The following is a 26,433-nucleotide window of genomic DNA, read 5'->3' as shown; positions in this document are numbered from 1 at the left end:
TACTGTTGTTTGGGGGTCTGTTTGACTCCGGGCCCGACGCCACGCACCTCGCGGTCTGTGCCGTACTTTGGGATTTCTCCTTTCACAACGTCATGATAACTCACGTTGGAGTTATCTGTTGCTAGAGACTGATTTCAAGAGAACAACCTATTTTTAAGCATATCTTGAGTACAGTACTGTGGATTTTTGTCATTTGGTCTTGTGTTAAGTCTATATAAAAATACTTATTTTTATAATACAACCGGTGTGGTGTCCATCTGTAGTGGTGCCACAGTATTACTGTATATGCTCGCAAATGCTTTACACAGTGCCTCTGAGATAAATCAGCCTGCTTGTACCAAGCTACCAAGGGGGTGAGCAGGGGTTATTTTAGGAGTGTAGCCCCTTACCCTGACTAGACGCAAGGGTCCCTATTTGGTCAAAGGTACCTACCTCTGCCAACTAGAGACCCTCAAATCTAACAGACACATTTCTAGTGGAATGCATGCCTGCTTTTGCTAAATGCCTCACTCGGTTGGTTGCTGAAAAAATATTATTATTTAGTTTTATAAAGTTTAATTAGCCCTTTATTAGAGGTGGATGAAGGGGGACCATGTTTAACTAATTGGTCATGGCAGTTGTTTGAGAATGATGTTGTGTAGTCTCAATTTGCTTTGAAAAGTCTCTACAGTGGCTGGGTGGAGGATCTTTAACTGGCAGTTGTTTCCGCACAGAAGGTCTGAAAGCAGGAGGAACTTCTGCACATAAACAGACTCTGAACAAGGACTACACACATGGTAAAGTGTGAATTCCAGGCCAAGTATTTAAATCCCTATTCCAGGCCTGAAGCAGTGACCCATGCACAAGTACCTCAATGCACAGAGCACTTTGTAATCAATGCTTAAGTGTTTGATCAAGAAATGTAGGTGTCTGGCACCAGTTTACCAAGACAGAATAAGAGTGGTATAGGTTGTATGCTTGTGTTCACTGCTAGCTATCGCACCACTTTCTATAGTGGTTGCCAGTGGCCCAGTGCCTCATTTTCATCACCATCCTGGCATTACAGTGTGTGGACTTAAGTAGCACATTCTGAGCCCCAGCTGCAACGTATTGCATTAACAGCTGCATGAGCACCAGTACAAGTTAGCAATCCCAATACTTTCAGGTCTACTCCCAATCCAGGGAAGTGGAGGGGTAAAGTTGGGATGCATATTTCAGGTGCCTTCTGTTACACCAGCCAGATCGTCCCTGACAGAACAATAGCTATATTGAGATTACTGCAGGGAACCATAACTAGGCACAAGACCGCTACATTGGCTTAATAATGACTCAGTTGCAAAGGGATTTTTTGTCTGGATATCAAACACAGAACTATCCCCTACTGGTGTAGATTTCCTATTATTGACTCCAATGAGGCAGTATTTTTGTAAATGATATTTAGCACGCAATACTTATTTCAGACTGTATTCTGACTATGATATTCTGCTATCACCTTCCAAAGAGAGTGGATGAGCCAAATAGCTAAATATCCTTTTGCCTGGCTTTGCAAAAAAATTTGAAGGGGGGTTAGCAGTGTACAGGGTTCATTTGCATGTGCCAGCTGACTCACAATTAAGCTGGAGGAGGCAAACACAAACCAGGGATTAGGGAAAGTGTACTGGTATATACTGTAATGATCATTTCATGGTTGAGGACAGCCCAACATCGGACTAATGATAATCCTCCAAAATGGACAGATCATAAAAATAACAATAAAAAGCCTTCGAACTTGAACACATTGGTGAATATGAGACACTTTTCAACTTTTATTATTGTTGCTGAATGCATTCTATATTTATTTCAGTTCTACAAAAGTAAGTGTATTTTTTGCTCATATTCCGCCACTTCAGCAAAGAAATCAGACAGGGATAGAGAGCAGACAGAACACTCAAAACTCCAACCACCAACACTCATTGAATTGTTTTCTCATATCATCCTATGTGAAACTCATAATAGATTTAAAGAGCAGCATGATTGAAGATGCCCTATAGGTCCTCCTTTTTAGGTTTCACCCGCACAGCGCTTGCACTGTGCTTGTAAAATCTCTTGTAAAGAAAAAAACATCTTAAAGGGGCTTAGAGCCCACAAATTACTTACCATAGGTTGGCTCCCATGTCACTCTTGTTTCCTTGCTTCCCATTGGTCAGTGCCACCTCCTCACCTCTGGTTTCCTCTTGAGCTTCAGTCTTCACCCCTGCTGTGGAGCATGGACCAAGTACAGCTTCTGGTGGCCAGTGTCCTATACTGACTGCAGACTCCTGAACGTACTCTTTTAAAAAGTTTTCGTCAGGCACTATTAGAGAGTGCATACCTCTGCAGTCCCTCTCCTTCATTCCCGCCCTCTTCCCGCTCTCCATGGTGTTAACCTTCCCAGCCACCCCACCCTCCTCCTGCTCTCTGTTGGGTCATCCGTGGTGTCATAACGCAATCTTTTTAACCTACTCTCCTCCCGCCATCCATTCATTTTTAAAACCTTCCCTCCTGCTTTTTTTTCTCTTTAACCCACCACTACACATTCTTTGCCCCCCCTTGTTGCTTGATACCTCAGCCCTCCATGCTGTTTTAAGGCATATTGTACAGCAGTGCGGGCTGCTTTGGATGATGGCTTAAAGTAAATAAAAACAAAGTGCTTTGGGCATGTCCAATAATGGCCGCACCATAGTGCTTTGTTTTAGCAAAGCCAAATAGCTTGCACAGAAGTATTTGGCTTTGTTAATGTTTTTTAAAGATGTTTCATAGCAGCCTGCTCTGCTGTGCAATATCTTTGAAAAACATTGGCAATGCCAGTAGGTCTCGCATGGGTGAAACCTATTGACTTTGACAATGATTGTTAGAAATATTGTCATAGCAGATGTTCCTGCTTCTGTGAAAGATCTCTGGGCATTTAGATTACCTGCCTTCCAGAAGTAATAAAAGAGCAGATAGACACTTACCAGAATTATCCATTTCAACTATCACACTCAAGTCAAAGTTCTTACAGGCAAGGTCCTTTTCTGCAGCCATGGCATTGTACACAGTTATCACCTACAGCAACAAGAGGCAGAGAGATATGGTGTTAGTGCTGCATTTATCAAGCTAAAGAGGAGACGAAATTCCCAAAAGTATAAAACTGTGATAAATATAATTGTCTCCAATCCAGTTTAGCGTAGGAAAGATGGGTGGAGTATTGTAAAAGAAAACCAAAACTCATCGTGTTCAAACCCTGCAGTGGTGAAGTCCCTGTGCTAGAACCATCCTGGGTCTACGAGTTTAACCACTTGCTGCCACGAAGGTACCATCACTGCACTAAACTACTGTGACTATCACATCAGTCTCCTGTGGTGCATTGTAAATGCTGATGGCCCACAGTGTACTAATGTTCAGGGGCCCCTTAGAATATCTTGCATATCCTGCAATCTTCTGACACGGTGCAGGAAACATTGCTGCAACATTGTTTTAGGATTCCCTTGCATCTTCATGTGTCCAACCTCCCACTTCTTGTAGAGCCCCTTACTATAGTAAAATAGTTGTAGTCTATGGATTATTGTGTCCTAAACCCTGTTGAGGTGTACAACACCTCCTTTCAGCAATCTAACTATAAACTCTGGGATATTGTGTTCAACATTTGGAGAGGTGAATGGCCCTGCTCCGTATTAATGAATGTGTACCCTCTGTACATTGTGTCCAATTCACTAGTTTGTTGTAGGACCCCTTAATTTAGTAATATAGTTGTACCCTCTGAACATTGTGTTGAGAACCCTTGTGAGGCCGACAACTCCTCTCTGTAGTACTGTTAATGTGATTGTAAACTCTAAACAAGTAAATTAATACAATTGTGACACTTCTACCTAATCAGTCAGTTGTACCGAAACTTCCACAGTAAAACCAACACTATTGGTGCTGGTCCAAATAAGCCACTGCTTGACTCCTCCAAAACTGCAAACAGGAACACAGACATTGATAGTTTCACTACCTTTTATACCCCAACATCTCCACATGTTTCTTCATCAAGAGTATCACCAGTGGATAATATCAATTTTTTTCATGAGGAGTTGTCAAGAGGGCCATAACCGCATTATGCTTCAAGACTTAACAAACTTCGCTGTTGTTCATTATAGAAACTTTAAATATTCTTCAGTAGAAAGCAGCATACTGCTGGAAAACACATTTTATGGGTGCTATGGTTGTATAAAAGATTTTCTTTTTTTCTACCCTTTTCTTTGCGGCATAAGGAAATATATATGTTCTGGATTTACATTCTATATTTCCCATAGGATTGAATAGAGATGAGGAGATGGAAGTACATATGGGGTAATTGGCCTTAATCTTCTGTGCCCTCCTACTATGTAAGTATTCTTCCTTTGAATTATTTCTAACTGACAGGAATCTTATATTCATTAAACGTTCATCCAAAAATTATGGAACATACGAACCAGAGGCTTTTTTCTATTTGAATACATTTTTATGAATCATTTGCAGGCTTTTTAGTGATGGATCAATTATATTGATATTTATTGAGTTATTGAATCATAAATGTATTTTGATTCTGTGATATGGTGTTATGGTTTAAATGAATGTGTTCATATTTGCAAATTTGCACATTTGAGAGTAGTTGCTTACAATTATATTTATAGGGAGCATTTGAGATTAGATTAATTATTTATACCTGCTGTTAGACCTGTCTGCATCTGGGGATACTCTAACCAACATTATTTATTTTTGTCCCCCTTAGCCTCCCAGAGTTTCTATTTTTATTTTTATATGTCCACCAGGATTTTTCAGTGCTGTCAGGGGGCTCGGTGTTCCTTGAGTATGACGCCATTTTTCCCTCATATTCTGTGAGGCCTAGTTATGCTCCTTGAAAATCTAGGGACACCCAGGAACCTAAAATGGTGTCCACCAACTGCCATAACGGACATTCCAGGAGAGCAGACCCATAGATTAACATGAGGAACTTTCCAGAACCATCTAGTGGCTTCCAGAGGTCTCAGGCCACCCTATAAAAGGCCAGTGACCAGCAGCCATTTTGCGCAGTCTCAGGAGTGACCAGTGAGGAGAGAGGCGACTTGTGGAGGAGGATTGCGCACCAGTGGTGACCAGATCGACCTGTGGGCCCCCTTTCAGGCTGACCAAACCCCACTGTCACACCCTCCATCAAGTGTGATCTGAGACTTTGTGAAAAGATTATAGAGCACCGGGTCATGTTGTGAGAAGACCCTTGTAAATTGCAACATTGCGACCCCTCTGATGTGCCCTGCATACCTGCCCTGAAGTCTGTGGGCAAATCTGGTGCACATTGAATCAGCGCGGTGCCACCCGGCTGAGGGACGTCAGTCACCCTCCTGACACTAAGTGATCGGCTCTCGTTTTGTGGGAAAAGGCGGTGAAAACAACAGAGACCCCTACCTGTGAAGAGCGCTAGCTGTCCGTCTGTCTCAAGCGCGAGGGAAGTGCCCAGCTGTTCCGTGTGTCGGCGGAGGAAGGCGGCGTTTGAGGAGAGGCGGAGTCCGGAAGCCGTGAGGAAGCCAGCGGCGTCATAGGAGCCGCGCCTGAAGGCCAACCAGCCGGTCGGAAGAGGCGGCGCCCAAGAGTGGAAGCGCCGGTCGCCTCATCAGCGGAGCAGCGAGAGCGCCGTTCGCCTCATTGGCGGAACAGCGAGAGCACCAACAGACTCGCCGGTGAGACCGCGGCGAACCGGGCGGCCCCACGCTCTTCAGTCCCCGCCTACCGAACACTCACCCACGACGCCGAAGGCTGGTACTTGACCGAGCAACTCCAGCCGGTGTCTCCATAACTGAAGTAAGCAGGGTGAAGCGAGGGGAGCGGGAGGCGGCAGCGCCGGGTAACTAAGGACACTAAAGCGGCAGTACTAAAGAACGAGGTAATTAACTGAGGAGCCGCCAGTTATCAGAATACGAGGAATTGGGCTATTGATCCGCCCAGACCACTTGAATTTATCTCCCAACTAGATAAGAAGAGGGGGAAAGCGGTGTGCAGGGAAAAACGAGGCATCAAGTACGTGTGCCTAACATGGGAGTGCTACAGGTTGAGCTCTAGGGTGTCAGAAGCGGACAGGGCTCACGAGTAAAAACCCTTCCAGTCCGTTATTCATTGGGGAGGCAGACCTTCCACCAGTAAGGTGTAGCCAGAGAATTGACCAAGGGGGAGCCTTGTTAATTTTACCTTGTCTTCTTCTAGCCACATAGCTGGTTGTATATGCTGAGAAGAACGCCACCTGTGGTAGAGATCTGTTGAGCTGAGCTGAAGGCTAAGAGCTGAGGGGTAATGTACCTGCCTAGGTTCTGTAAAATAGCACATTGAGACTGTAGAGTGAAATTTCCTTTCTGTAACTACTAAGTGGAGAAGCATTCTGTAACATTGACAGTAACTTACCTCAAATGTGATGTACCTTTGATTCATGTGCCCTGACTGAGAAAAGTATTGGATTTAATTAGGTATCTATGAGAACTGTGCTGAACTATTTGTGTACTGCTTTTATTTAAAACAAGAAAAAGAGAGAACTTTTATAAAAGGTACTGGTATTTTTCTAAACTGGTGTGGCGTCTTTTATTTTTAGTGGTCAATCATTGAGTTACTGTGAGTGGGTCCTGTAAGCACTTAACCAACGCCTGAGAGTTTAGCTGTTCCCTACTGTGCCAGGCTACCCTATGTAGTCTAGGATTCCCTAGGTCTAACATAATTGGTGTTTCAGCGGTGGGATTACGGATTTGTGCTTACACTCACTTAGTAGTAACGCAGTGCCTACCACGGGACCACACCTGGAGTTTTCTCCCTGCGGCCCTCCTAATCTGAATTTTGCTTTTTCTAAATTAACTTCTGGTGGTGGGTGGAAGTTGACCCCAGGTCACTTTTTGGATTTCTCCTGTGTAAAAGTTTATACTCTAAGTGGAAATGGAGGTAAATGTGGAAGAGCTGGAAAACTATACTGTGACCCAACTCAAGGAATGGTGTCAGCAGCAAGGGGTGTTTTTTAAGAAAGGCGCCAGGAAAGTTGAGCTGCTGACCAGTATCCGGGCATGGGTGGAGGCTCATTCCGGGGAGGAAATAGATCCAGAGGGGAGTGACAGGGACACTGTCCTGGAGACCGCAACACTGTACCAGGCGGGAGGGGGGAACCTGTTAACAGGTCCTAGGACACCTTCCAGAGTGGGCAGTAGCGTCTCGGAGAGGGGTTTGACCGACGCCGAGTTAGAGGATAGGAGGGAGGAGAGGAGGATGAGAATAGAACTAGCCAGGATGGACATGGAAAGGGAGGACAAGAGGTTGGCACATGAGCGGACCATCAAAGAGATGGATCTACACGCCCTGAACCTAAGAACCCCCAAATCTGAGAATGGTGGCAGCGATACCCAGACAAACATCAGAGAACCCAGACCTTACTTGCCTAAAGATGTCATGGCTAGCTATGTACCCAGTGATGATATCGCAAAATGGCTAGCCGCCTATGAGGTCTCACTGAGGGCCCATGGGATCTTGGAAGCCCACTGGGGGGGTGGGTTATATAAATACATGCCCCCTACTGGCAGGGATACCTTGTTGGCCCTGGATCAAAGTGAGCAGACCTACTACCCTGCTATGAAGGTGGCGCTGATAAGAAAGTTTGGGTTGACCCCTGAGAAGTATAGGCAAAAGTTCCGGGGTAGCCACAAACTAGGCACGCAGAACTGGGTAGACTTTTTGGATTACGCCAGGAAGGCCCTGGAGGGTTGGGTGAAAGGCAGCGAGGTAGGGGACTATGAAGGTTTATATGACCTCATACTCAAGGAACACCTACTCGAGAAATGTCTTCCCGAGCTACGACAGCATCTGGTGGACAGCAAGCTGACCAGCCCCAGGAAGCTTGCTGAGGAGGCGGACATCTGGGTTAGTACCCGGGTGTCATCTAAGGGGACTGGAGGGGATTCCCAGAAGTCTGGACAGGGCGCCCCCCAGAAGAAAGAGGGCGGGGATAATAAGAGGGAGTTCTCAAAAGGTCCACAAAATACTTCACAAGGAAGGGGCAGAGGATTCATCCCTAAGAGTAACCCCCCTCGCAACCCTAATCCTGGCCAAAGCCAGCAGCCCAGGGTTGTTCATTGTTTTGAGTGTGGTGGTGTGGGACACTATAAAGGAGACGTGAGATGCCCGAAAAGACCACCCCCTCCCACTGGAGGAAAAGCCCCGGGAATAACTAGTGTAGTACTCGGGGAGGAGATGCCTTTGGGTAACGGAGGGGAGCGGGCGGGTGTCACTTTAGTGTCCCTGGGTGATAAGGAGATGGTGCCAAAGACCCAACTGCCCTCTAATACTATCAAGTATGAGCAGTGGGTCGCCATCAACGGCCGTAGAGGGGAGGCTCTGAGAGACACAGGAGCCAGTATGACTATGGTAAGGAGTCAGCTGGTGTCTCCAGAGCAGGTCATCCCAGATGTACTCCATCCCGCCGTGATGGCTGACGGCAGATTGGGCCACTACCCTGTGGCCGAGGTTCCCTTTGAGTGGGGAGGGGTTGCAGGTCCACTTCGAGTTGCCGTAAGCCCTGCCGTGCCTGTTGACTGCCTGTTAGGGAATGATATGGAGCACAATGCTTGGAGGAGGGTGGAGTACCAGACTCACTCTGAGATGCTGGGACCCCCTGACTGGACTTGTGTCAGCACAAGGTCCGCGACTGCCCGAAGGGGGAGTTCACTTACGCTGGAGCCTTGAACAATGGCCCAGCCGGCTGCCAGAGAGGAGAAGGACAGGAGGCCGGAGGACCCTGCCTCGGCATCTCCACCTCATGAGACAGACGGGCCACCTGCGGAGGTGGATCTGGAGTCCACAGGGGAGAATGTTGCTTCCCTGGAGAACCTACCCATCCCTACTGAATGGCATGTGGAGGGAGGTCCTTCCCGGGAAGAGTTCTGCAAAGCTCAGAAGGAGTGTCCTACTCTCGAGGGGCTGCGGCAACAGGCCAAAGCCCAGGCAGCAGGAAACATTGTAGGGAGCTACCAGATTTACAGGGAGGATGTACTACTCTACAGTGAGCCCAAGGCACCTGGACATGGTTCATCCAGGGCCTTGGTGGTCCCTCAATGCTTTAGAGCCTTTCTTTTGGAACTGGCTCATGAGATACCATTGGCAGGACACCTAGGACAGGACAAGACCTTTGCCCGGCTTGTCCCCCACTTCTACTGGCCTCGAATGAAAGTCGCGTCTGATACATATTGTCGGACGTGTGTGTCTTGCCAAGCCAGTGGGAAAACAGGGGTGAAGCTAAAAGCTCCCCTGGAACCACTACCTGTCGTTAGCACCCCCTTTGAGAGGGTGGGCATCGACATTGTAGGGCCATTGGATCCACCAACTTCAGCTGGTCACCGGTTCATCCTGGTTTTAGTGGATCATGCCACACGGTACCCAGAGGCAATTCCTCTGAGGACCATCACTGCACCCGCAGTGGCAAGGGCCCTGATGGGGATCTTCACCTGAGTGGGTTTCCCCAAGGAGGTAGTGTCCGGCAGGGAGACTAACTTCCTTTCAGCATATATGCGGGCTATGTGGAAGGAGTGCGGTGTTACCTATCGGTTTACCACCCCTTACCACCCACAAACCAATGGCCTTGTGGAAAGGTTCAATAAGACCTTGAAAGGTATGATAAGGAGTCTACCTGAGAGCCTGCGGAGGAAATGGGACGTCCTCCTACCCTGTCTCTTGTTTTCCTACAGGGAAGTGCCACAGAAGGGAGTGGGCTTCAGCCCCTTCGAACTTTTGTACGGGCACCCTGTACGGGGTCCTCTCAGCCTGGTGAAAGATGGATGGGAAAAGACTCCCAGAAAGCTTCCCCAGGACGTGGTGAGCTACATGCTGGCCTTCCGGAGCCAAATGGCTAAGTTGTGGAAGCAAGCTTCTGACAACTTGGAGGCCAGCCAAGCAGTTATGAAGGAGTGGTATGACCACAACGCTCACCCAGTGGAACTGGAGCCTGGACAAAAAGTGTGGGTAATGGAACCTGGAGAGCTAAATGCCCTCCAGGACCGTTGGACAGGCCCCTTTGAGGTTTTGGAGAAAAAGGGTAAGTCCACCTACTTGGTGGATCTTAAGACCCCGAGGCAGCCCCACAGGGTGCTGCATGCCAATCGCCTCAAGCCACATCATGAGAGGCCCGAGGTTGTCTTAATGATGGTGACCGATGGAGCAGAGGAAGAGGAAAGCGAACCTCTCCCTGATCTTCTCTCGTCCCAGGAAAAGGATGGGTCGGTGGAGGGAGTGATCCTCTCACCATCCCTGACTCCTGAACAGCAGAGAGATTGCCGCCAGATCCTGGAGCAATTTTCTTCTCTGTTCTCCCTTGTCCCGGGTAGGACCCACCTGTTTACCCATGACATGGACACAGGAGACAGCCCACCTGTGAAATCTAAGATCTACTGGCTGTCGGACAAGGTGAAGGCCAGCATCAAAAGTGAAGTCGCCAAGATTCTGGAGCTGGGAGTGATTGGACCTTCTAGTAGCCCTTGGTCTAGCCCGGTGGTTTTGGTACCAAAAGCTGCCCCACCAGGCACCACACCTGAATTGAGATTCTGTGTGAACTACCGAGGCTTATATTCAGTAACCAAGACTGATGCACATCCCATCCCACGGGCGGATGAGCTTATTGACCGGCTGGGAGCTGCCCAATACTTAAGTACCTTTGACCTTACTTCAGGGTACTGGCAGATTTCCCTTACAAAGGGGGCGAAGGAAAGGTCAGCCTTCTCTACACCTCAGGGACACTACCAATTTCGTGTGATGCCCTTTGGGCTCAAGAACGCCCCTGCCACTTTTCAGCGGCTGGTGAACAAGGTCCTTTCTGGTATGGAAGCTTTTTCTGCTGCTTACCTGGACGACATTGCTGTCTTCAGTAGCAGCTGGGAGGACCATTTGCAGCACTTGCAAGCTGTTCTTCATGCCCTGCAACAGGCTGGCTTGACAATCAAGGCCAGCAAGTGTCAGATTGGGCAGGGGTCGGTGGTGTACCTAGGCCACTTGGTGGGCAGAGGGTCGGTGCAGCCCCTCCAGGCAAAGATTGAGGCTATCATAGCCTGGGAGCCCCCCAAGACTCAAACTGAGGTCCGAGCCTTCCTGGGCCTCACTGGATACTACCGTCGCTTCGTGAAGGGGTATGGCACCATTGTGGCACCCCTCACTGAACTTACTTCCAAGAAACAACCCCGACGGGTAGTCTGGACGGAGGCTTGCCAGCGAGCCTTCATGACCTTGAAGCAAGCATTGTGTTCCGCTCCAATTCTCAAGGCCCCTGATTTTGCTAGAGAATTCATTGTCCAAACAGATGCGTCAGAACATGGCATTGGGGCAGTGTTATCGCAGCTAAATGATGAGGGCCTGGATCAACCCGTGGTTTTCCTGTCTAGGAGACTACTCCCCAGGGAAAGGAGGTGGAGTACAATTGAGCGAGAAGCCTTTGCGGTGGTTTGGGCTCTGAAGAAGCTGCGGCCATACTTGTTTGGCTCGCCTTTCCTGGTTCAGACTGACCACCGCCCCCTTCGTTGGCTAATGCAAATGAAGGGGGATAACCCCAAGTTGTTAAGGTGGTCCATCTCCCTACAGGGAATGGACTTTAGGGTGGAACATCGGCCTGGATCGGACCATGCCAATGCAGATGGTCTCTCCAGGTATTTCCGCCTTAGTGATGAGAACTCCCAAGGGATTGGGTAGCTCTCCCCACTTTCAGCTGGGGGGGACGCGTGTTAGACCTGTCTGCATCTGGGGATACTCTAACCAACATTATTTATTTTTGTCCCCCTTAGCCTCCCAGAGTTTCTATTTTTATTTTTATATGTCCACCAGGATTTTTCAGTGCTGTCAGGGGGCTAGGTGTTCCTTGAGTATGACGCCATTTTTCCCTCATATTCTGTGAGGCCTAGTTATGCTCCTTGAAAATCTAGGGACACCCAGGAACCTAAAATGGTGTCCACCAACTGCCATAACGGACATTCCAGGAGAGCAGACCCATAGATTAACATGAGGAACTTTCCAGAACCATCTAGTGGCTTCCAGAGGTCTCAGGCCACCCTATAAAAGGCCAGTGACCAGCAGCCATTTTGTGCAGTCTCAGGAGTGACCAGTGAGGAGAGAGGCGACTTGTGGAGGAGGATTGCGCACCAGTGGTGACCAGATCGACCTGTGGGCCGGCTGTCGCGTGTTGGGAAGTGCCCCCTTTCAGGCTGACCAAACCCCACTGTCACACCCTCCATCAAGTGTGATCAGAGACTTTGTGAAAAGATTATAGAGCACCGGGTCATGTTGTGAGAAGACCCTTGTAAATTGCAACATTGCGACCCCTCTGATGTGCCCTGCATACCTGCCCTGAAGTCTGTGGGCAAATCTGGTGCACATTGAATCAGCGCGGTGCCACCCGGCTGAGGGACGTCAGTCACCCTCCTGACACTAAGTGATCGGCTCTCGTTTTGTGGGAAAAGGCGGTGAAAACAACAGAGACCCCTACCTGTGAAGAGCGCTAGCTGTCCGTCTGTCTTAAGCGCGAGGGAAGTGCCCAGCTGTTCCGTGTGTCGGCGGAGGAAGGCGGCGTTGGAGGAGAGGCGGAGTCCGGAAGCCGCGAGGAAGCCAGCGGCGGCATAGGAGGCGCGCCTGAAGGTCAACCAGCCAGTCGGAAGAGGCGGAGCCCAAGAGTGGAAGCACCGGTCGCCTCATCAGCGGAGCAGCGAGAGCGCTGTTCGCCTCATCGGCGGAGCAGCGAGAGCACCAACAGACTCGCCGGTGAGACCGCGGCGAACCGGGCGGCCCCACGCTCTTCAGTCCCCGCCTACCGAACACTCACCCACGACGCCGAAGGCTGGTACTTGACCGAGCAACTCCAGCCGGTGTCTCCATAACTGAAGTAAGCAGGGTGAAGCGAGGGGAGCGGGAGGCGGCAGCGCCGGGTAACTAAGGACACTAAAGCGGCAGTACTAAAGAACGAGGTAATTAACTGAGGAGCCGCCAGTTATCAGAATACGAGGAATTGGGCTATTGATCCGCCCAGACCACTTGAATTTATCTCCCAACTAGATAAGAGGAGGGGGAAAGCGGTGTGCAGGGAAAAACGAGGCATCAAGTACGTGTGCCTAACATGGGAGTGCTACAGGTTGAGCTCTAGGGTGTCAGAAGCGGACAGGGCTCACGAGTAAAAACCCTTCCAGTCCGTTATTCATTGGGGAGGCAGACCTTCCACCAGTAAGGTGTAGCCAGAGAATTGACCAAGGGGGAGCCTTGTTAATTTTACCTTGTCTTCTTCTAGCCACATAGCTGGTTGTATATGCTGAGAAGAACGCCACCTGTGGTAGAGGTCTGTTGAGCTGAGCTGAAGGCTAAGAGCTGAGGGGTAATGTACCTGCCTAGGTTCTGTAAAATAGCACATTGAGACTGTAGAGTGAAATTTCCTTTCTGTAACTACTAAGTGGAGAAGCATTCTGTAACATTGACAGTAACTTACCTCAAATGTGATGTACCTTTGATTCATATGCCCTGACTGAGAAAAGTATTGGATTTGATTAGGTATCTATGAGAACTGTGCTGAACTATTTGTGTACTGCTTTTATTTAAAACAAGAACAAGAGAGAACTTTTATAAAAGGTACTGGTATTTTTCTAAACTGGTGTGGCGTCTTTTATTTTTAGTGGTCAATCATTGAGTTACTGTGAGTGGGTCCTGTAAGCACTTAACCAACGCCTGAGAGTTTAGCTGTTCCCTACTGTGCCAGGCTACCCTATGTAGTCTAGGATTCCCTAGGTCTAACACCTGCATTATGATTCTGTATTAATACTTAGTGCAAATTTGTGATATAATGAATATTTATTACCATTCATTAATTGTTATATTATTGCTATTTTGCACATAGGAGATCTCGAGATAGATGAGTATGTTGTTTCACGTGAAAGATACATTTGATAGGAGTAGTAATGTTCTGAATATTGGTGGTTTTACTGTTTTGATAAGTGAATATATTCAGGGTCTGCCTTCTGACATTGCTGCTATTGGAGACATGAAACATCAGGGCACTGGCCCGATATTGATATATTGGACCCATTTGCTCCAAATATGTACTAAACGCTTTTGAATTAGGTACCACAATCAGTGAATAAAATTGTAAATATTAAAAAAAATGAAGAAGATAGTATATAAGTGTATAATTTATGATTATGTACTATATTGTGAAATTGTTGTATGCAATTCTTAAACTAAGTATTCCTTCATGAAAAAATGAAAGAGAAAAATAGAGTTTGGAGAAGGAGGAAAAAAGAGAAAAAAGGTTTGGTGGGAGTATGTTGTCCAAGTCTATGGTTGATGATTTTTTATATTTTCACTGGGCTGTGGGTTTTGCGCTTTGAGAAAGGCTGAAGGTCAGCTGAAATGCGTCAGTTTGGACTGCTGCTAATAAAAAATATGAATTGACACGTTGATTGGAGTGCCAACTGTTGTCTCGTGCAACAGGAAGGAATTGGAATATATATAGGGTACGTGGACACCCTGAATACGTACCAGTCCACAAAGCAGCAACACTACAGTGAGCACACTCCTTCCACAATATAAAGACTTAATCCATATTGTGCATTAAAGATTTTATTCCATTACAGGTTCCCAGCCTAAAGCCCAACATGTTTCGGCGTACTCAGGATTGAACACGGGTATGAAGGCGGAGTACGCCGAAACGCGTTGGTTTTTTGGGCTGGGAACCTGTAATGGAATAAAATCTTTCCCTCACGATATGGATTGAGCCTTTAAATTGTGGAAGGAGTGTGCGCACTGTAGCGTTGCTGCGTGGTTGACTGGAAAGTATTCAGGGCGTCCTCGTACCCTGAAGCGCACCGGAGCTGCCGTGTCCCGGCTTGTATGAGGTTTGTGGATGTGGATACATATATATATACTGCACCTGAGCCTCCAGACTTGTGACCTTCTGAGGTTGGTGGCAGAAAGAAGGGGACATAAAGTTGTCATTTTTAATTTGAGTGCGGTTCTCCACTACACTGCACCGAAGGACCAGCGTGCTGCATCTTGGGACTGGTAGTCCCTGTAACCAGTGCATGCAGGGTTAATTCAGTGCAGGTGAGCCCACTACCACTTGGGAAGGAGGAGCTTGACAAAGATCAGCGAGTGGGTTCCACGCCATTTGAACTGCGGCATTTGAGGAAGGCATATCGCCGAAACCGGTCATGCCAGTGTTTCAAATAAACAACTTATGATGCCCCGCTGTGTCCTTTGTTCTCTACTCGGAAGTGAGGAGAAGTTGGCTTTTTATATATATATATATATATATATATATATATATATATATATATATATATATATATATATATATATATATATATATATATATATATATATATATATATATATATATATATATATATATATATATATATATATATAAAATTTGAACAATCAAACAAATGCCAACACCATTATCAATTTGACACAAATAGACTTGACTGCGACTGAGAGGCAATTGTTATCTTTGGGCCTCTCGTATTGCCCTGAGACCAATTTTCAATATACAAGAACAAGGGCAGATGTCTTCCAATTCATTAGAAAACTAAAACTGCAAAAATTCCACAAATTACAGTTAACTGGCAAAGCAAAATCGAATGTGGAAAAGCGCAAAGACAAGTCCAATTTAAAAGCCGGGGATTTCGAACTATTGGCAGCAGCACAAAGTATGATCAATATCCCTGCAAATTCTCAAAATAACACAGACTCACAAAAAGGAGGAGGATTCCCACCAATGTTCCCTGCTCTTAATACACAAGAAGTAAGGAACATAGGAAGCAAAAAACCGGAAACCCCCTTTAAAAAGAAATCAAAATTTGTGCCGGTAATGATGAAGGATTCAATCGATGTCTTTAATGATATTGTGGTAACCCAAGTAAAAAAATTAAACACCAGAATCCAATCGACCAAAAGGAAAAGATCGAGTGATGAAATCAAATACGGGCTACTAATGGACAAATTGAAAAAGGATAATTAAGTGGTTATAAGGAACTCGGACAGGGGAGGAAATATTGTGTCGTGGCCTCTCAAACAATACCTGACAGAAGCAAACAGTCAGTTGAGCGATATTCAATGTTACCACCACAGTTCGCCCATCAGCTACAAACACATGCAGGATGATCTAAATAGCAAACTTCTGGCATGGAAAAGCCTGGGGTTATTAAATATGGAAGAATTTAAGTTTCTAAAAAAAGAACACCCAAGGACTCCTGTCATCTATTTGTACCCAAGGTACATAAGGACAGAGAAAACCCGCCAGGGAGACCAATTATTGCAGCCTGTGATGGCCCCTTGGAAAATCTGTCTCAATACATAGACTTCTTCCTGCAAGAACATGTGCGAGGATTAGGGTCATATGTGAGAGACACAGGAGAATTTTTATCAAAAATTGGAGAAGTGGAATGGCAAGAGGGCTACTACTTAATAACTCTCGATGTGTCATCGCTATACACATGTATCAGAAATTCAGACGGACTAAGGGCGGTGGAATATTTCCTTGCCTAAAGGCCCATAGAGTATACACAGCACAACAAAATGCTTATGGACATGCTAATCTTTTGCTTAGAACACAACTTTTTCCTTTTTAATAAACAAATGTTTCGCCAGGTACAGGGAGTAGCTATGGGGGCCAGCTTCTCCCCAAGCTATGCCTGTCTCTTTATGGGATGGTGGGAGGAGCTGGTCCTCAAAAAGCAATACCAAGATATATGTAGGGCCAATATAGTATCCTGGCTAAGATACATTGATGACTTGATAATAGTTTGGAAGGGTACATTTGATGAAGCAGAATCCTTCATCAGATGTATAAATAACAACAATGTAAATCTCAAATTTACTTCCCATATCAGCAGTCATCAGGTACCTTTTCTTGATGTTCAAGTCAATATTGAACAAGCAAAGATCAACACCCCCCTATATAGAAAAGAAACAGCAGGCAACACGTTGTTACATGCAACAAGTGGACACCCAAAACACCTCATACATAGCATCCCCTACGGGGAGATGCTTAGGCTGCGCAGAATATGCAGTGATGAGGGGGAACTACAGAAACACCAGCAAGAGAGTAAGAAACGGTTCCTAGATCGTGGTTATAGTGCCAAAACCGTTGACATAGCGATTAGAAAATCTAGATTGCAGTCAAGGGCAGACCTACTTAAGGCTGTAGAAACCACTCAAGACAAAGAGAAGGTAAATACAGAGATAACAGACAACACGTCCAGACTCATAATCACCTATAGCCGACAGCATCGGGAATTGCGCAAAATTATACATTGCAATTGGCACATACTAAAAGATGACCCAGTAATAGGCACAAGTCTCCCTCAACACCCTGCAATATCCTACAGGAAGGCCACATCTATGGCCGATATCCTGGTCAAAAGCAGCCCAGAATACAAAGAGAATACGGGATGGTCATTAGCCCGAAAGGGTTTTTATAAATGTTCGAGTCGCAAAGCCTGCACACATGGGGTTGACACAACCACATACCAGACTGCATTTAGCTCAATTCCCCAGACAATTAGGTATCATCTCACCTGTAAAAGTGAGTATTTTGTTTATGTCCTACAGTGCAGTTGTAATTTAACACCTTGCATGCTCATGACGAGCTCAGCTCGTCATGCAGTACACTGGTTGTGTGCTTATGACGAGCTGAGCTCGTCATGAACAATGCAAAAGTAAAAAGTTCAGCACAGGAGGGAAAAACATCTAGCAGCCAAGGTGTTAACATACGTAGGGAGCACCAAACTACCTGGCCACAAAAGAGTGCTGCAACATATTAGGGCAATCAACAACAACGACCCAAGTTATCCAGTTGCACGACACTTTCAGGAAACTCACGGGGGTAACCCCAAAGAATTGATATACTTCCTCATAGGTACCGTCCCCATACAAAGAAGAGGCGGGGACAGGGAAGGCTTACTTAGAAGGATAGAGACTCATTACATATTAACGCTGGACACCAAGCAACCGAAAGGGTTAAATATGAGGGGGACCTAAATACTTATCTGGATTAACTGTGTATAACTTATCTTCAGAACATGTGTATAAATAGATATATCAAACTAATAGACAGTAAACCATCAATTGTCATTGTTCCTAAATATGCAGCTGCTATGTACATCAAGTATAATTATGAAATTGACAATTATATATTATAAAAAGGTCTTTTTAATATATAGTAAATAATTTTTAATTTTTACATTTATATTTATACCTGTACAGTTGAAGCTTTTTCTACACAAACGTTATTTTCTTCAAAAAAGGTTTTTTCTATATAATGATTTTAGGATGGTTTTTATAGGATATTTATGACGGTTTTTATGTATTTATGAATGAATGAATTATTATAATGTCAAGGTCTAAGAAGGGAACAATTCATTGTGGGAATCATTCATGATAACAATATCAACAAAACCGACATATATACATATATATTCCATGATTCGAACTGTCTCTCTAAAAAACTGATGTAAAGTAATTAGAATTTTGGATAACTGATTAAGTTTGCCACAATAGTTAGGAATAACTTCAAAAGAAAATAGAGAAGAGAGAAAAAAGAAAAAAACAATGTCATATATTGACAATTTTACATCACTTATGCACTTTAGGGGGAAAAACACATTTGGGTAATTTCAAACATTAGGGATTCTGGGGACACACATAGTATAAGAATATCTACATATTTACAACTTATTAAAGAATAACTCTGTTCCTAAGTTTAGAAAAGAGTGTCACATCATACACCATCAGACAAATATGCGAATGGGGTGTATATACACTATTGTCACAATGGTAGTATATCATAAATATGTGACACAATGTTACAATGTATTATACAATTATTACCGCGGCTTTTTAAGTCATTGCATTTATGCAAATATAATGTGGTTAGAAATAGAAAAATGTATTTTACACAAATTTTATTTGTATTCTAACCTGTATTTTACTGTCAAACAACATCCACATTTAAAAAAAAAAATGTAAATAACGGTTGAACGGAAGTTAAATAGGAAATGAATAGTAGTATTTCTTCTATGTTTAATATTGCACAGTCACTTTAAAAGGAGGTGTGTCTCACGACACTGTTGTCATGTGATCAAGGCAGGGATCTGCCGAAACGCGTCGTGATGGCTGGTGGCACTCGCAAAATAAACTAAAATAGCACGAAAAACTACTGGGTCTACCTCGTCTTTTTGCAAGTCCTGTGTGAAGTTGCAGCCGAGACGAGCTCTTGGAGCATATATATATATATATATATATATATATATATATATATATATATATATATATATATATATTCCACGTTATAGTTAGTTGGACTCACTATAACTTGCGCGTGTAATGCACTGCTGATGGTGTCACATATTACATCACTCATGACATGGTCAGTGACATCACTCATGACATCACTGATGACACCATCCAGTGAATGTGTGCCTTTCTGAAAAATAAATATGTTTTATATAAGTATATGTAAAGGTCGATGGAAGAATAAATGTTTAAATAAGTGTGTAAATGTATGTTTTTTTAAAAAAAAATGATTGGTTAACTGGCTTATTAAGTGTATCTTAGTGAATACATATAATAACGAGTAATGTTTAAATATTTAAATATATGTATCAGTGTTTCACTTTGTGTATAAATGGCTGCATGGGTTGGTGAGTAGCTACATGTGTGTGTATATGGGTTATTAGATGTTTTTTTAGTATCAGTATGAGTGTCTGTATGGTTTGGTGGGAGTGTTACTTAGCACACAGATGCATCAATGACTGACTCACTGTTTGTATGTGTTTTGAAGACGGCATATGTGCAGGACTGTATGGGTGGATGAGTGTGTATATGCGTCTGTTAGTGAGTGAATGACTGTCTCATTGGTGTCTTTATCAGTAACTACATATGTTTTAATCTAGTATATGTGAGTATTGATGTATATGAGTGAGTATATGTGAGAGTGAGAGATTGAAAGAGTTCTTGTTTAAATAAGTGTGTGTTTCTATAAGTGATTGTTTAAGAGAGTAAGTATGTGTAAGTTTCCTTAGAAGTAAGGTGGTAGTGTGTGTATAGCTGTATATGCAAATAAATGGATGTTCAATAGTTTATTTGCATGTGTGAGTATGTGTGTGAGTAACTTTTGGATGACTGTCGGTGTGTAACAGGATGTATAGGTGTATCACTACATATGATGAGTGTATATATGTATGAGTGACTATATAGAACTGTTGGTGAATGAGTGAATGTGTATATAGATGGTGGAATTATTAAATTGGTTGTTGTAACTGGTATGGGTATCTCCATTTAAAAAAAAAAATTAATTTATATTTTTCAATATGTGTTTCATGGGTTACATTACAGTGAAAGGAGGTCTGTCACTCTGTCACAAGGATCATATCATGAGTGATGTCACTGACCATGTCATGAGTGATGTAATATGTGACGTCATCAGCAGTGCATTACACGCGCAAGTTATAGTGAGTCCAACTAACTATAACGTGGAATTTCAATGGTTTTATGTCAGTAAAATTTCCAGCTAACTATAACTGATGTGAAACCTATGTTTTTTTTAGTGAATTTAATAGGTTTTTTAAATGCTAATTCCTAACTATAACTGGTGTGAAACCTATGTTTTTTCAGTGAATTTCATTGGTTTTTTAAATGCTAATTCCTAACTATAACTGGTCTGAAACCTATGGTTTTTTCAGTGAATTTCATAGGTTTTTTTAATGCTAATTCCTAACTATAAGTCTCACTTTATAAGTAAGACTGTTAGCGCTCTAGTTGTTTAGAACACTCTGGTACATTCTGTCATTGGGCTACAGTTGGGCTATATTTGAGCTATATTTTTTTTTGTCTCTGGTGGCCATCTTTGGGCTACATTGGGCTACATTTGGGCTACATTTTGGCTCTAACATATATATAGCCCAATGTAGCACAATACATATTTTTTCAAAGTTAATTTTCGTAAAAACCACTTAAGAATAGGGCTACCAGTCCCTACAATTGTTCCCATTTTTTTTTTTGGAGCGCTCCCGGTGCGCGCCCCGGGGAGCGCCCCGAAAAGCGTACTTCTATAAAGAGCCCCGGGGCGCGCTCCGGGGAGCGTCCCGTAACCGCCAATATCGCGAACGAAAACATGATCGTGACGTATCGCGTAGCCGCGTCCGTGTGATACGCACGGCGTAAGCGCACCCGGAAGTACTCGAGCGAATACGATCGCGCAACGTAAACATCCAAAGTGCTTACGCGACGTGACCTGGGGCGCGCGCCCGGGGGCGCGTAGCGTAAGCGCGTCGGGTCATGTGACCTGAAAATAACACTTTTCATTGGTTCATAACAGTTTTGGTTTCATAATGATGAAGCCCCTGGTCTTGTGACCTGAAAATAACACTTCTCATTGGTTCAGGACAGTTTTTTTTCTTCCAAATGATGAAAGACCCCACCTTTTTTCCTTATTCCTACTTTGTCCTTTGACTTAGGAAGACCTGTTTGTACCTCTCTGTACCTTTTTGATCTTTATAATGGCTTCAGTAGCAGCAGCAGCTGGTGCATCTGCCCCACCACCACCACCACAACAACCAAGAGGACCAGCTCAAGAATACATTGGTGGTCAACAAGAGGAGGAGGAGGAAGAGGAAGAGGAGGATGGTGGAAGATGGCTGCCTGAACAAAATACCCTTATACAAGCCCAAGTCACACATTGTATGGGAGTTTTTTTCACTCCCAGAGGGCAAGCAAAAAGTGAATGCAGCCAAGGTAACTTGCCAAATCTGTAAGGAAGAACTCTCAAGGGGCAACCCAAACAAAAAATATTCCTTTGGTAACAATACCATGATTCGACATATGACCCGTAAGCACCCTAACAACTATTCTCGTGCAGAGCTCAGGGAACTGGCCAGTAACCTCCTCCAGTCTTCAAGGACCACCTCCCAAAGAAACGAACCCACTTCATCGGGACCAGAAACATCAGAGATGATGCCTTGTATTCAGCCACGATTTGCTGATTTTAAAATCACTTGTACTGCATGTGGCAAGCTTATCGCCTATGGTGAAAAGAGCGTAAAGCTCATCGTCCTTGCAGGTGACAATCACAAGTGCCCCAAAAAGAAGTAATTTTGGGGGTTTTTTGTTTTTTTGCTCCAGTTGAGCCAGTTTCAATTCCCTTTTTTTTGTTTCTCCCCCTAAAAAAATACAAAAAAATATAAAACTGTTTTGAAAAGCCAAAAAAAGTGCAAAATGTTCAAAAAACACAAAAAAAAGATAAAACAACAAAAAGAAGAAAAAAAAAGTTATTTTTAGAACTACCTCCAATTTCTAAAAAAAGGCTTCATTTTTTAAAAACTCTGTCATTCTTTTTTCCTCATAGTACGCTCCCCGGTCCGCTCCCCGGTGCGTGTACCGGGTGCTCCCCCCGCGCAAAACGAAAAAAATATATATATATTTTAAATGCCCCGCGGGGCCCTTTTATAGCCCCCACATCAAACCTAGGGGGTCAGAGGGGGTCTATCCCTGACGCCTTATGGTCATTTCCCCCTTTGTTTTAGCCACCTCTTGTGCCTCGATTTTACCGAGACACAAGATGGCGGCCGCTCTGGACTGTTTCGAATGTTTACAGACACCCGAGAGCCAATCAGCTTTCCGTGCGCACCTCGCGTGGCGCGCCCGGACGCTCCCCGGGGCGCGTACCGGGGCGCTGCCATAGATATATATATTTTTTTGAACCTAAATTACTCAAAATCCACTGGCGCACATATCTTGAGACATAGCAAAGGCACATCGGGCTACCAGTCCCTACAATTTTGCCAAATTTGGTGGAAATCCATTCAGCCGTTCGGGCTAAAAGTGAAATCGACCTCCCTATTGAAATTAACATGGGGAAAACGTGTTTTGGGACCCCCCTTTTATCTCGGCCCCCGATTGACGAATCCCCCCCAAACTTTCAGGGAAGGACCGGAACGCCGCAAGGCCATTTTGAGGACATTTCCAGTCAGATTCGTCAACCGGCGCCAAAGTTATTCCAAATAGAATTTTGAGATTTAACATTAAAAAAAATCCTAACTATAACTACCTACTGGCGACCGCCAGTAGGTAATATATAAATATATATATATATATATATAAAACCAAAAACTCCCAGAAGCTTGAGGCCGCACAGCACTGCAGGTGAGTAACAACTCTATTTAAAACAAGCATGCAGCTTAACATCCCTTTGAAGTCCATGTCCTGAAGCATTTCGATGCCGCTGTTTGCATCTCCTCAGAGGCCGTGTCAGCTGAGGTGATTTGTGGCTACCGCATCTCCCCAGTGTGTTTCCATAATAGGGGGCTGGTTTTTTTTCTTAGAATTTCCATGTTTTAATATATATATATATACGGGAAGGAAATCAAATATATTGAATATATATATATATATATTAAAACATGGAGATTCTATGAAAAAAAACAAAGGTTAGTTATAGTTAGGAAAACTTTATTTACTTTTCACAAACCAAATTTAAAGTACCCAAACATAACAAATTCAAAAACTATAGTTATTGTTATACCTTAAAATTATAATTTACACACCACCTTTAAATTACTCTTTAATTATTCTTTCTATTCAAACAAACTTAAACTCCACAAACATTATAAAGACTAAAGTTAGAGTTATACCTTTAATTTATAATTTATGCACCACCTTCAAAATATTGCAACTGGAGCACCGCAATACACAGTATTGTGAGCTCGGTAGCCACACTACATTAACTATAACCCATGCCATCTCCAAGCACTGCTTATACCCTTTCATATTAAATCACCTATACCATCTGAAATTGTAGCATTCATAACAACACTTATGACATCCCAATCACATCATTTGTCAGAACACAGTGCATGGTAGAGTGGTGAGCTGTCGCGGCCGGCTTGGCTTGCGGTTCGGGGGGTTGGGTGGGGGCTGGTTTTCACGCGGGGTGGGGTTCGGAAATAAAAAACATATTGAGAGGTCGGCTCCGCGTCTTCTTTACTCCTGCTCTCCTGCCTCCGACAGGAACAGGAATTAAGCAGCGTTGTGATTGGTCTGAGCGCCATGACACACTGCTCAGCCAGGGGCTGGAGGGGTGGGCATGTTCTCCATGCTTGTGTTAATGCAGCCTGCATGTAGAACAGGGAATTGTGCATGACTGGTTTGGGCGGCTCGAGAGGGCCGACCAAACCATCATTACACACTTTAGAATGTGCAAACCACTCCTCCCCTGCCCTGCTCGGAGAGCAGAGCAGCCTCACCCACTCGCTCCCTGCAAAGCAGCAGGACACAAACATAACATCACAATAACTCCAAGTTATTGTCATTTTATGTTTTTCACTGCTTAAAAGCAGTGGGGCAATGCCCCTACGCCAAAGTGGAGAAGCCATCCCTGGTGGTGAATTTCTTTTTACTATTGGTGAGTGTGGAGAGTGGCCATGACTTTCTGAAAGTAAACATTTGAGTTGGTCATCACTTCTGTTAAATAGTATATTGCACTCTGCACATCTGCATGTATGGTCTCTGCACATATCTATTTAGGTTTAATTGAATCTGTTTTAAAACAATGGTATTCAGCAAAATCCAACATGCAGGGGATGAAAGTTGTGCACAGAGATCTTGTGAATATTAGAAGAGTGGCTTCCATGAGTAAATCAATGAACCTGCAATATGTGAGGCAGTAAAAAAGCATTTTGTCCTGTGAATGTTGCTCTTCTGTGGTAATAAGCTGGAATTTCATCTTTGCAGTGCAGTAATAAATGTGTGTCCGTGGGTTCATTAGTAGTACGGTTACAAATAATGTTTTATTAGGCCACCTGTATTTACACTGCTAAATAAAACATGCTATTTGGAGTAAGTGGACTAATAAACGCAGATTCAGAAGTTTATGACTTCAGTGGAAAGGTCAAACCCCATGTATCCACCGAAGCAGATCCACATCTTCCAGACCTGGATCATCATTGGGATCTTCAGTGCTTCACTCTATGGGCCAGTGCTAAGAGAATGTGCTGTGAATCTGCTTGAATAGCTATGTTTATAACTAATGCACATGAAGGAACAGCATAGTGTAAACCATTCATGGAGATGCACAATGAACAACCCATTTTTAATACGATTTTGGAGGATGGGCTACCATGATAGAATTATTACAGAATTTTTTGGTTTGGACTTACTGTTAAAGTTCCTTGTCCAGCACCCTTCGCCTCAACCTTGAAATCGTAGTTCACTTTGATCTGTAAAGAAATTAATTGTTAAATGTTTCTACTTATTCATTGTCCATCAGATCATAATCACTATTTTTAAACCTTTCAAAACACAAGGCCTTTATAACTGCTGACCCATATCTAAGAATTCCTTGTAGAAAGCAGTGAGCTGGTAAGCATACACAAGTAAGTGCAATGACTGGACTGTGAACTGACTGAGGCTACTTTTAGTACATTTTGAATATTTGATGGCAAGGTAGGAGATAGTAAGCATTGAACACTGACCACAGTGGCATCTGGTGCCTTATAAGTTGCCCTAAAATAATAGTTTTGATTTATTATCTTGAATTAGAATAGCACTTGTGGGCAACTAACCTGTATTTGGCCATTTATTTACAACCTCTGAGGAAAGTATGCTGCTGAATTAGAATGATATTCTGGTCCAGAGATGAATGTATTTGGTTTTGAAATGCCAGTGATAACATCCAGTTTTCAGGTGATGTTCTTGCTGCTGTGCTTCTATGTCAACTTTAGCAGACTCAAATATTCAGGGTATAGGAAACTGGCTTTTCATGTTGTATGTAAAAACGAGGTACACTATGTAGAAAGTCCAGACGACCCTTATTGGCTTGCAGGGCTAAAACTAATAATCCCAAATGCTCTCTTTTGTTGTGGTGTGGGTGAGCAGTTTAGGTTTATCAGAGGGTAGTGTTAAACATTTGTTGACCACACAGAGACAATAAATGAGACACACACGCAAGAAGAAACTCAAGGAACAATTTAGAAAAAATAATAATATTATTTTAATATATATTTAGACACCAAAAACTTCAGTATCAGGTAAGTACTTTCGAAGTTATCAAATGCTTTAGCAGAAACAGTAGAATATGACAGCTATCAGATTTGAGGCATGAGCCTCGAATGCAGTAAAATTATCCTATGGAAGAAACATTCATGTAAAGGGTCACTTGCAATCGATTCACACAACTGATCTTCTGCCCTTAAGGTAAGTTTGGGCCACGGTCCTTAGCACCACCAGCAGTTTTGGCCTACACGCCTTGATGTGTTTGGGTGCAGAGGTGCTGGTCACAAGGGTAGCCTCAAACACAACCGCTAAAGTCCATACGAAAAGTACCCGTGGAAAAGATGCTGCAAGCGGAGACTGGGGGGCAGTCCGGCAGAACCCAATGAGGGACTCGGCTCTTGAGTGTCTCTG

General features: G+C 44.1%; 1 protein-coding gene across 1 annotated transcript in view; it reads right to left on the bottom strand.

The window, feature by feature from the left end:
• LOC147748679 (A.superbus venom factor 1-like) overlaps positions 1 to 26,433 on the bottom strand; it is a 1,557,217-nt gene that overhangs the window by 257,133 nt on the left and 1,273,651 nt on the right. Inside the window, exons 31-32 of the mRNA XM_086963549.1 lie at positions 25,188 to 25,247; positions 2,952 to 3,042 (exon numbers count right to left, since the gene is read on the bottom strand). Of these exons, the coding sequence (XP_086819675.1) occupies positions 2,952 to 3,042; positions 25,188 to 25,247 (151 nt within the window). The remainder of the gene's footprint in view (positions 1 to 2,951; positions 3,043 to 25,187; positions 25,248 to 26,433) is intronic.

This window comes from Lissotriton vulgaris, chromosome 1_1 (genome assembly GCF_964263255.1).
Source record: "Lissotriton vulgaris chromosome 1_1, aLisVul1.2, whole genome shotgun sequence".
Lineage (NCBI taxonomy): Eukaryota > Metazoa > Chordata > Amphibia > Caudata > Salamandridae > Lissotriton > Lissotriton vulgaris.
This window is presented reverse-complemented; position numbering and strand designations above follow the sequence as displayed.